Source organism: Myotis myotis, unplaced genomic scaffold, assembly GCF_014108235.1.
Source record: "Myotis myotis isolate mMyoMyo1 unplaced genomic scaffold, mMyoMyo1.p scaffold_m19_p_4, whole genome shotgun sequence".
Taxonomy (NCBI): domain Eukaryota; kingdom Metazoa; phylum Chordata; class Mammalia; order Chiroptera; family Vespertilionidae; genus Myotis; species Myotis myotis.
The window spans coordinates 29,371,185-29,384,090 of record NW_023416346.1 but is presented as its reverse complement, the minus strand read 5'-3'; the positions used below and the strand labels follow the sequence as shown (position 1 = coordinate 29,384,090).

General features: G+C 39.6%; 1 protein-coding gene across 1 annotated transcript in view; it reads right to left on the bottom strand.

The window, feature by feature from the left end:
- Nucleotides 1-2,433: 2,433 nt before the first annotated feature.
- Nucleotides 2,434-12,906, bottom strand: part of GPC3 (glypican 3) — a 406,774-nt gene continuing 396,301 nt past the window's right edge. Inside the window, exon 8 of the mRNA XM_036305437.1 lies at nucleotides 2,434-2,956. Within this exon, the coding sequence (XP_036161330.1) occupies nucleotides 2,787-2,956 (170 nt within the window). The 3' untranslated portion in view covers nucleotides 2,434-2,786. The remainder of the gene's footprint in view (nucleotides 2,957-12,906) is intronic.

Sequence of the window (12,906 nt, the reverse complement as noted above, 5' to 3'; positions counted from 1 at the left end):
TAATCCCAACTATTTAGCTGAAGACAGCAGGTCATAGATATTACAGAGAAGTTGTCTTCTGCCCCTCATCACTCAGTCTGAATGGACCAGAGCTGGCAGACAGTGTACCAAGATAGGAAAAACACTGGCTGGCTTGGTTCATGTTCTGGGAACTGAAGTATATAAAATATGATCTTATGCTAGAAAAGTCCTGCGAGACATATGGGAACAGCGCCCTTATGACACCAGTGCTGGGCAAAGGGACTAGCACTTACTTCCTTTCAGAATCAATGGTGCCACAAAATCAGAGTAACAATGATGCTAAACACTCTCCATTTTAGAAGAGGGAAACTGAGGTCTGAAGATAGAAAGTGAATAAGAAGTGTGTGTAAAAGCTGGCAATCTCCTTTAAAATGGACTTTAAAACAGTCCTCTCCTGCTTGCAGTTGTAAAGCCTGGTCTCAGAGCCACATATTATTTTTTTGCCAAATAAAATAAAAACCTTCCTGCCCTGGCTGGTGGTTGAGCGTTGTCCCAGGCACCAAGAGGTCACCAGTTCCAGGTTTGATTTCTGGTCAAGTCACATACCTGGGTTGCTGGCTCGATCCCCAGTAGGGGGTGCGGAAGGCAGATGGTGGATGTTTCTCTCTCTCCTCCATTTCTCATTCTAAAAAAAAAATCAATAAAAACATATTTAAAATAACAAAAAACTTTCCTCTAGAATGACAGGGACAGTTATGAAGTGATAACTGGGCTTTAGATCCTTCTTCTGGTCTGGTAGTGTTATAATATCATACGATAAAATATCAAGGAGCAAACCTTTCCGGTATTTAGATTTCATGAATCAAAGAACAAAGATTCTTATAAATTCCAGTTAAATATAGAAATGATTATGTTTTAAAAAATAAAAAGAATTCCCTTTCAAGTCTTACCAACTGCTACAAATCATTGTAACCATATTAACAAGTAAAACTAATTGTAGTTTTAATTTCAACAAAACCAACCGAAGGAAATACTAAAATAAATATTTCCATTTTGTGTTTGTGAAAATTTCTGCAAAGGATGAAAATGGATATTGGAAACCTGTGCTCTGCAGGAGACCCTGACAGAAGTATGTTGGTGACAGCAGGAGGGGGGAATGATAAGTTGTGAGAAATTATACCTCCTGCTTCCCGCATGGTGACCTCCTGCCATTGGACAGAAATCAGAGATCCTGGCTGGGACCACCTCCTAGAATCAAAGAGGACTTCCCATTCCTGTCCTTGACCTTTGCTCAAACTTCTTTACTCTGTCTCACCCTCTCTTCCTCATACTTATTCAGTTTCTCTTATCCCTTAGGTGGGAGTTGAGTTCCTACTGTATTAGATAAACCAAAGAATTTATATGCATAACCCATGGACACAGACAATAGTGTGGTGAAGGCCTGGGGGGATGGGAGTGGGATGGACAGGGTCAATAGGTGAAAATAGGGGGACAGCTGTAATACTTTGAATAATAACGATATAGTTTTAAAAATGGATCTTAGTTTGCTAACTACCAGGAAAAACTCAACAGTGTTTTTATTGACCTGACCTGGCAAATGGACAATATGCTAGGCTTTATAAACAATGGCAAGTTGGTTATTCCAGAGGTTCTCTGACAGCAGAATGTCCAAATATCAGCATAGTGTCATTGTTGTTTGTAATGTTATATGTGTAAAAGAAAATTTAAGTAATTATACTGGGCCTACAATTGACAAAAAGCTGATGTGGAATTTGTATGGGTGCCAGACCTTCAGCTCTGTGAAAGCAAGGATCAAATCTGTTTTTTTTTCTTCTATTGTTTCCAGCATCTGGGATGAAAACCTAGTTGTTGAATAAACAAATGTTGAAGAAGCTCACCTAGAGCCAAGAGTGAGCATTGTTTCCTAGAAATCATGGGTTTTCTGGTGACAACCTTTGCAACCTAACCCAGGGCAACTGCTGGCTCTGCCATGTAGCAGCCCCAGGAGAAGTGTGACAGAGAACAAGCCTGAGACACAACACGAAGCTTGGGTAATGATTTGTTTGCACTGTTTGGATCTATCTCTTTGGTTTTGAAGATGAAAGAATGTCATTCATGAAACTGTACATGACCCAACAGAAGATTTCCATTTGGGCAAAGCATTTGCAGAAAAGTGAAATTTGTAAAGAGACAGTGGAACTTTTTGAGATACCATTAGTTTCATAGACAAGACACTCTAACACAATGTTTCTAAATGGAGATTATGGATTGGGTATGTGTTGGGAAGAAGTGGCTTTCACTGGGGTTTGGGACCAGGATTGATATACACACTAGGGAGGTAGGTTTCAAGGTCCCTGTTGGCACCTAATGAGATTTTCTTATGCTGAATATAAAGCTAGGTGAGAAGGAGGAAAAGCAATACATAGTCACCATATATGAGAGCTTACAAAAAAAAGACCCAAGGCATTTTTATTTCAGCGTTTATTTATTTTTTTTTTGTTCAAAGAAATCCATGCAAAGGGAAAGAGAGAAAGAGAGATAGACATGGTAACCATGTTCTAGCAGCCAAACATAAGAAAATAATTTGGCACGACTTGATTTTTTTTTCTTTACAAAAGGACAATCTATACTACCACTAAAATTTATCTGCCTCATAAAGATACCATTTCATTTCAAAAACATAACACATGGTTAGTTTTCTACTTAATGGCTAGAGGAGGCATATGAGATTAAAAAAAATAGAAAAAAAAATAAGAAGGTGGTTCCTTTTATAGAGGAAGACCACAGGGTGCTGAAGGACAGCACAGGTGCTGTGCACTAGGAATTCAGTGCACCAGGAAGAAAAAGCACACCACATAGACTGCCAGGCTGGTTAGAACCTTCAGGGGGGAATGGCCATTCCCACAGTTGCGAGAGACGACTATCTCATTGTCGTTCTGATTCACATGTTGCTTGGTTCCAGGAGTATCGTCCACATCCAGATCATAAGCCAGTTCTGCCAAAATTAAAGAAGAATTTTAAATACAGGATTACCAACATTATCAGGTGTACATTATTCATGGCTCAAACACTTGTCTGGACTGCTGGGAAGGAAAGCTGCCAGGGGATGGGAAAGTGTGTGTGGGGGGGGAGGTAGAGGAATGAGATAGCTAGAGGTGCTCCTTCCAGAGATCATACCAACAGGCAGCAACCTGGCTGTTTCCCTCTCGACTGTGGCTGTATCCATACCCTGTGATGCACATTGGGCCTTTGCAACATCTCCTCCCTGGCAAAGCTCTACTTGAAAGTCATTTTCACCAGATCTCACTGGTATCAAAATCTAAGGTGCAGTGTGAGTGACTACATGTGTCTCCTTGTGTGTATGTGTTAATGGGGGAGGGGATATTGTGGACTCTCAGTGCAGCTTTCCTGGGTCCTACACCCCATACAGATCTCCTCCTGGGAATCTTGCTTTACAGTTAAGGATAGGGTAGTTTGTCATTAAAAGGTGTTTTATTTTCCCCAAACATTTCTTCTTATATATTGGTCTTTTCATCCCCTCTAAAAAAGCCCCAGAGAAAGTTAAATTGATCTAATACATAAGATTTAAACTACTAGTAAGCAAATTAAGACCAAGGAAATGTTAATGGGTAAGAATCTTCCTCTCTAACTGCCTACCGTTTATGATATGTTCATGATTCTGAAAAAGAAGTTGGGATATTGGGGTTGCCCTAATGAGAAAGTCTCTCAGAAGGCAAATCTAAGTAGATAGTGGTTTGTTAGAAAATTCAAGATGTCTAGCCCTGGCTCAGGGCTCAGGTTCTTTCAGATTTGCTTTCCCAGATTTAAAGCTCAAATCTACTCCTTAGGCTTTTCTAGACTCAGCCACTAATGTTTCTATTTCAATAGCTTGTGAAAGTGATGTGATGTGAGTAACTTCACCAGCCACCTGTCCTGTGGCCAACGGACCTGGAAACAGTCCTTGGGGACACTGAGATGCATAGCAACAGGCACAGAGGAAATGACTGGCATTTATAGCGGGAAGGAAGGAAAAGGAAGGAAGAGCTCCTCTTACAGGGGATGAAACAGTAAGTCACAGGAAGCAAAGTATGAAGACTCAGCTGGTCCAGGATGACTTTAGAGTAGGGCCCAGAATCAGGGTGGCTCTGAGGCTGACATTGGTTAGAGCAGGCAGCAAGGTGAAGGTGATCAAAACTGGGCGGGGGGGGGGGGGAGTTACATAGACAGCAATACTATTTTCCAAAAGGATTATTGCAGTTTATAATGCCAGCAATGATGAGGGAACCAAATTTACTGTGCCTCAATTGAAAAAGTATATTGTAGTCAGTATACCATATCTCAGTGTTTCTTTAATTTGCATGTACTTGAATTACTCGTACTGAACAACATTTTCTATTTTAGTTTACTAATTATATTTCTCAATACATAACAGTTCATATTTTTTTTTACCTTTTTACCTAATGGGTATTGACATTTTTCCTATTAATTTAAAAATATTATTGAATCATTTAACTATGTTATTCAATACAAATATTTTATTGTGTTATTAATCATAATTATTTTTCATGGCTGTATAAAGAAATGATTTCATAACTTTTAATATGCATGAATTTGACTATATTTTGCTCCTCTTAAGCTGAGAAAGTTTTTCTTCTTGAGCGCCACTAATAATTAAAATAAAAATTTCCAGAAAACCCTCTTACCCAGGGAAAAGCAACTCAACAGACTGTAATCTGGATTCTCTCTCTCCCTAAAATAAATACATACAAAGAAAATAAAAAGAGGAAAAGAACAAAGAGCAACACTTTACTTGGAAATCAGACCTCTTTCTCTGAAAGGTGAACTATGCAGAGCACATAGAAAAGGCTGAGGTCAGCTGTCACTCGGCAAGGATAACACAGGCTTAAGTCATGATCAGATTTCATCAAAATTGAGAACACATATGGTTATATCTGTTGAAAGGCAACCTTGGGTCTCACAGCAACTTCTCAACTTAAATGAAGAGGAGTATTTTTTAGGATTTACCCGAATGAGAGCACTTTCAGAATCACTTTCAAATTCCTTTTCTGGATATTCCCCTTTCCCAATATTAAGATGAAACAACATCAATTAATGTTGCCACTAAGCGCTTATACTACTTATCTTGCTCTTCAAATAATCTGCAAGCACTAAATAATAGTATCATAGCAGTTAAGGTAAACCCAGCAGTTATCTTGATTCCAGTAGTTTCTAATCCTTTTTGCCACCAAAGACTTCTTTTGTTATTTCTATCTCTTGGACCCTATGTTTTGAAATGATAAACATGATTACCAACTATTGAGTCCTCATTGTGTGCCAGGCACTCTACTAAGCTATTTATGTTATCTCATTTAATTAAACCTTCTCAACAATGTCATGAGGTAAGTATTATAAATCCCATTTTTTAAAGATGAGAAAGGTCAAACTCAGGTCAGTTTATTTGCCCATATTGACACAGTAGATAAATCACAGAGGTCCTATTTGAATGCAGGTCTTACTCTGAACCTCATATGAAGCTATACCATCTCTTGGAAAAAATGTATACTAAAGAGATTACACTGATTAAGCATTAACAGACTCCTTCTTGAAAAAAATTCTTGAATAGTGAAATACATACTACCAGAACTCAGGAGCCAACACATCCAGTTAAAACTGGGTTTACTCCTCTGTATCTTCAAATGAGTCTGGCTGCCAAGCTGGCCAATGGAAGGGTAAAAAGATTTCTACAGCATGATTTGGGGGCTGTGGCACTGGACTTTACCAAGAAGCCAAGGAATGGAAGAAACACTGGATGAAACACCCAGTAGGATATTCCAACAGTTCAGTGGCAAAGGGAAGCTGCATCGGATGAGGCAGCCCAGTAATTATTTTGAACCAATGTCAAATTCCTTTCTGGAAACAATATTTAAAGATAATTCTCTTGCTCTATATTTATTAAAATATTCTGTTGTATAAGGAATAAAGTAGCACTGACACACACACACACACACACACACACACACACAATGAAATAAAAAGCAAGAGAAAAGTCAGTGTTTTCACATAAAACTGATCACAAACTTGAGTAAGTAGTCTTATTAAGCTTTGTGAAATACTGAGAAGAGCTCTGGGTTTGAGAAGCCAGAATGGGAATTATCATATCAGTTCTATTTCCCTGAAGAAATCAGCAGTTATGGCCAGGGCCATTAGATGCCCCAGGTACAAAGTTGGGTCAAGTCTTCTACCTGCAAAGGGCCCCAAGAACTATTCAGAATGATATATTGCTGTGTTTCCTAAGCTGTGGCTACATGTTTCCTGAGGCCCCCCATTTAGAAGCAGCAAATATATTCACCCAATCCGATAGCCAAGTTCCTAGGGCTTATATTGATGGGAATTCCAGCAAAGACACACTCTGGGCCTAGGCCACCATCATGGAGATTAGAGATGAAGGGGGCAGTTTAGCAGAGGAAGCATTATGGGAGATAGAGGAAATACGAGTTTTGGTCAAAGATAAATATGGACACTCTTGAACAGGGGAAAAACAACCTAATTTAATTCAATAAGCTTAAAGGTAGCCTACTATGTCCCAAGCATTAAGCCTGAAGGTTGGAAAAAGATTTAGTATTTGCCTTCAGGAATCCCACACTCCAGCACTCTAGCAAGGACAATAGACTAGTAGACAAGTCTACTTGGCAGAATGTAGAAAGGGCACAGATAAAGGCATAAGCAAAATACCACAGGGATAGAAGGGAGATATAAAAATTCCAAATAGAAGGATCTGGGAAGATTTTTTTGAACAGTTGGACTATAATTAATACCATGAAGGATGGGTGGAACTATGGAAGGGCTGATGAAATGGTTATTCATTTTAGGCAGAGGGTTCAGTTTGAGCGAAATCACAATATAAAAAATTGTCTGTAGGGAATACTTAATAGGAACAAGTAGCCTCTATGATGGAAGGGAGCATAGAGTATACATTGTTGTGAGGTGTCTGTGTGTGTGTATGTCTGTACTGTGTTGTGGGTGATAAAAGGTAAGGCAGGAAGGACAATTAACAGCTAAATCATGGTAGATTAGGAATGCTAAAACTTTATTTTGTGGGCAATAGAGAGCCACTGAATTTTTTAAGTAATGAAACCACATAATTTGGTTTGTGTTTTTTAGAAAAATCATTGCTAACAGTTTGGAGGACAGCCTTAAGTGGGAGAGACTTGTCAGACATCTTGTCTTGGAAAAAAGAAGCCTGTGGGAACAGTATCTGGGGATTAGACAGTAGCAAATATAATTTTAAAAAAAACCTGACAAAGCTAAATATACACCAAACCAAAACTTGCTCAGTTTGCTACAAACCAGATGTACTAGGGGAGTCACCACAAACCATTTTCTTTTAAATAATTCATACTTAATGTTCATCAGTGATTTTCCAGAACATATCTTTGTTGTATTAGGTACATATTGTAAAAATGCACATAAAATATTTCTGACTTGCAGTTGATTATCAGTGAGAAACTTTTGGGTCAGCAAGATTTTCATGTTAAGTCCAAATACCTGTTTCTCTTTGTAATCAGTTTAACTATGCCCAGAGGATAGGTCCAAGAATCTGTACTGATTACACATTCAACTCTGATTCTCATTTTGCCCTGATGTCCTCTGTGTTGCAGATTAGATAAACCTTTAACATAATTATCAGTCATTAAGGTCTGCAAGTTATGTTGAAAGTTTTTTCTGCTTTTTCTTTTGGGTAAAGTACTCAGTGTGGAACCCTTTACTATTATTCAGTCTCCTGATGGATGGAGTTCCTCAGGAGGCTACACCAGACTTACTGTGTCATTGGCAAGTCATTACCCACTCCTCTGGGACTCAGTCACCCCATCTGTTAAATAAGAGTGTTGGACTGGATTGACTCTAAATTTCCTTCTAGTTTTATTTCTCTCTGATTCCAAGGCTCTTAGGGGCCAGTGAGGGACACAATTTGCTGCAGTCTGCAATCATTTCTCTGTCCACAGCAGCCAAGATGGCTGCCCCCAGCAGAGCCTCCATCAACAAGTAGGTTCAATCAGTTGCTTCTCTTGGAATGTGAGTTTTCCTGGTGGTCATCATCAGTTACCAAATTTTGAATCCTCTTTCTTCTTCAGTTGTTCTAATATTGGATAAGGGACACCAGCAATAAATAAGTCCGCGCTGGACTGTCATTATTTTCTTTAAACCCTGGCCTAATAACTTCCACTGAGGCCAGTACACGCAAAGATTTTGAGGGGGAAGTGACTGGACCTGGGGTGCATCAAGCAGTCATGCACAGGCAGCCAAAGAAGATCTCTCAGCCAGTGAGATAAGCCTTTGCTTGGGCCCTTACAAAGCCAATGAGGTCTTAAGCATTTAATAGGAAGCAAAGCTCATGGCATTAAGGAGGGAGATGCATTGCTCTAGGGCAGCGATTTTCAAGTGGTATGCCACAAGAGGCACACTGATGTGCCACAAGAATTTTTTAAACATGCAATACCCGACTATTTAGTCAGGGGCATGGACCTATTTTCTCTTAGATTGTCAAATAAAAAAATGACAACAGCCAACACAAAAATAGCCATCTGGTATGAATGAATCAAAATTATACATATTTTTTAAATCAGATTGACAGAAAATATAGCTTTTGGTGGTGCCACAGAATTTTCGTAATTAGTTTATGTGTGCCACGAGATGAAAAAGGTTGAAAATTGCTGCTCCAAGGGCCTCACCCTCACCAGCAGGCAGACTTCATAGGGCAGCCTGAAAGAAGAGCTGCTATCAAAATGCCACGGGAGAGAATGCTGCTGTTGAGCCAAACATGGGGGTTTCTTTCTCGCCAAGCTTGCACCAGCAGATGGCTTCAATCTGGTCCCAATATAGCAACAGAGCAATACTACTATCCCTGTGTTTTGCATTTGCTGTGTACAGTTGGCCCCCAAGACATGAATATGCGAAACCTTCAGTACATAACTTGGCAGACCCCAGAGGCTGAAACTGAGGAAATCTCGGGAGAAATTATGTTCATTGCACTACTGCTCACTCTGCTGCCCATTCCCACAGAAGCCCTTGGGTTCTGCCATTCACATATGAATCCCAAACAGATCTTGTTTTCCTTATCTTATCCTCAACACAATCCTCCTTCATGCCATACCAATGCCCCCTCCTATGTGAACTTTTAGGTGTGAAATGACTACCTGGACTTGAAAGCAGAAGAAAGTGACTTTGTGAATGACCCTTGGGTTTCTGAGAGTCTAGGTTTTCTTCTTCAGAAATCAGATGAGGAGGGAACTGGCACAGTTGTGGCTTCTGGTTTTTAAGTGGTCTAATGGGATTCCTTTTAGAATGGGCCCATTTCATTATGCACCTTCATGATAAACAAGTGAGCTGCCAATCTTACCTACTAAATGATCATAGATCCTGGGAATAATACAATGGCTGCTCCTGGAAGAGGGTTGGGGCTGTGAGATGCTCACTTCTTTGTTTATAGCTAATTTTAGCCTGCAAACATCCTCAGTTGCAACTATGGTATGTTGAAAGAATACAATGGCTTTTCCCATTAGTATAGCCATGACCTCTGTTATTATAGGCCTCTGCCTCTCAATCTGGGGTGTGTATATCTTCAGATTATACTACAGTGGGTTGTGAGTACATGAAGCCATAGCATACTTCTTCCTAGGGATTTAGGGGGGAAGCACACTATTTTATACTAAAACATGCAAGGCCTTAAGATAGAGTAGAAATGCACCATTTTCAAGCTCATTTAAGACTTCATAAAATATTTCAGGTTAATTAGGACTTTCAGATTTTTGAGAAAAGTTTCAATAGGGTGACTTGAGGAAAGAATAGGAGTTGATTTGGATTCACTGAATACTGATTAGTCTTCAGAGATATTTGAGAGTGAGTGAAATGAAGCACTGTCACCTTAACTGTGTGTGAAATATTGTGGCTTTGCTATCAATGTCACATCACCTAACTAGTCTGTAGAACCAAACTTTGTTAGAAGGTGCCTCCGCAGTTCTAACTCAAGATGGCTTTGGAAATGCTGTTTGCTGTTATTCTTGCTACATAAACAGCCTTTACTTTTAAAGTCAAGTTAAGTTAGGTCTTTTGGACACTTAAGCATTTAAGCTCTACCCTAGAATTGCAGATATAGATCCTCAATTGGGAATGAAGGATAAGGGAAATTTTGTGAAGGATTTTTATCCAAAGCTAAGTATTTTAAGGAAATTTTATACAACCTCTGGAAATTTACACTTACTTTTGTGATTCACAAAAATGATGTGAAGCTGAAACCACGTTAAAAAATTGATCCAGCCTAACTGGTTTGGCTCTGTGGATAGAGCGTCGGCCTGCGGACTGGAGGGTCCCAGGTTCGATTCTGGTCAAGGGCATGTACTCCCCAGTAGGGACTGTGCAGGAGGCAGCTGATCGATGTTTCTCTCTCACTGATGTTTCTAACTCTCTATCCCTCTCCTTACTCTCTGTAAAAAATCAATAAAAATATTTTAAAAAGTTGATCAGAGAATACACTCTGTCCTCATTACTTTTAACAGAAATTTAGTAGTTTAGATTCACCAAGCTCTGTTTATAATATAAATCTCAGGCATGATGCAGTACAGAGGTATGTATACATCACTGGGATTTGAGGATGCAGAAGGAAAACACAAACTGTCACTTGTTGTAGCCAAATCCAATTGCTTTTGAGTGATCAGGAGAGTGAGGGAGTGGCCTTATAGTCCCTTGGAGGCCAAGCTCCAAGATGCTCAATGAAAAATTATTTGATAGAATTTGGGGTAGGGCTTTAGATATACTTGAATGAGAAAACCCAAAGTCTGGTAATCTTCAATTTTTAATCAGCCTTAGTAAATCTTACAAAAAGTGTATCTGAGACCTAAAATGCTTACAATGTCCTGGTAATGCCCCAAAGCAAGGAAAATTACTATTATAATAGTTAATAGGTTAAAATGGCTTACATTCTGAAAAATACTCAGCTTGGGTGTGAAAACATTGCAGGCCAGAAATCAATAGCAGGCAGGTATCCTCATGAATGATAGATGAAAAGCCTCCCTCAGCATCAACAGCATTTGGAGGAATTGAGACTATTTTCCCCTCAGTTTACTTGGAAGAACACATTGTCATCCTGGCTCCAAACTCCTACCTCCCCATCTTCAGATCTAGACTATCAGTAATTCCCCATTCTCACATTCACACAGGCATCATCTCCTCTTTCCTTCAGCCTCTCTCCTTTTCCACTGCACCACAGTCCTCAATACCCCATAGATAAAATACTCACTGCTTCTCAATGGCCCACTGCTGTTCAGGAAGAAGAATGTTCTATTGTGTGACAGCAGGAACAAGACAACACTCTTCCTAAATCACATGTCTCTCTTCCTCAAAATCTTCTGCTGGCTCTCTACTGTATGTGGGATAAAGCCCTCATTCCTTAATACGGCATTCATGAGCTTCTGCATCTCATCTTGTCTTCCTTTCCAGTTTTGACTGCCTATATATTTTCCCAAGTACCATATACTGTAGTCACACTATCCCGTTTATCATTTGCTGAAAATGGCAAGTATTTTGATGTTCCCATGTTTTTCTTCATGCTGTTTCTTCAGCCTGGTATTCCCCCCCCCCCTCTCTCTCTACCTCTTCCAGGAAGCCTTCCCGTCTCATCCACCCAAATTAATCACTTCATTCTCTATTTATTGGATTGTACTTGTATTATACCACTAATTTGAGTTAGTCATTGCTATTTTCCTCTCCTCAACTCAACCATGAGCCTCATCAAAGTAAGAAATGAGTCTTATTCCTCTCTAGCTCAAACACAGTACAATACTTGGCTAGCACAAACATTTAAAAACATGTTTGTTGAATGAATGAATGAATGAATGAATGAATCAATCAATCAATCAATGGCTACATGAATAAACACATATCCCCAGTCTACTGAGAGTGTGCAGGTGAAGGGCTACCTCCTTAGTGGAAACACTTCCCAAGGAGTCTATTCTCATTAACTGATGATTTCCTTAGGAGAAGGAGTCCTGCTGAGCTATGAGGAAGACAAGGCAAAGAAAGGGCAATGGAGGAGGCTCTGGAAGTAAATGGCATGGCTCAAATCCTTGCCTCTAGATTCCAAAGCCTTTCTGACAACAGCAAGTTCTCATTACCCACAGCATTTGTTCACAACAGTGTGAATAGAATCTACAAAGATTATTTTCTTATTCCCTTTTGCGGCCTGGAACATGATGCCTTGCTATGTAAGCAGCTGACACATGCTTGCATTCTGTGTGCCATGCTGGACAGAAAATAGGTTTTCTGGTGAGCAGGTTCCATTTATTTTTCTCTTCATACCTTCATGACTTGGTTCCCATACTTTTGACCCTTGCCTTTGCTTCACAATCTACCTATCTCTGGGCCACGCCTTGCCCTTTCCATCTCCACTCATTCCCAAGTGCAGGAGCTGCTGGTGATTGAAATTTCAGTGCCTGCTGCTGTGACATCAAAATATAGCTTCATTAATGAAGTCATTTGCTTGGCTATAATACTACAAAGCATTAAGACTTCAGTCCTGGCAGTACAGTAAAACATACCAGCACCCTATTCCCCTAATAGAGGTCTGTGGGATGACTGCCAGGAAAATACAATTATGTGCTGGCATAGGAATAAATACAATTCCCTAACCTAAAAGTTCTGTGTTTTCATCGCCCCCCCCTTTTCCATTTCTCTACTCACTTCATTTTCTCTTTCCATTGCTCTTTAAACTCATGTCCTATGTCCAATTATTCTCTTCTGTCCAGTCATTGCTCTACTAAACATTCTCTCCTGTCTCCACAATGTTTTTTTCCATATCCTTAGGCAAAGGATAAGGTTGGAATCCTCCGATAGATTTTGAATCTTATAAATGCTTTTCTATTCTTTCCCACTTTGATGTAAACCTCTAACCTG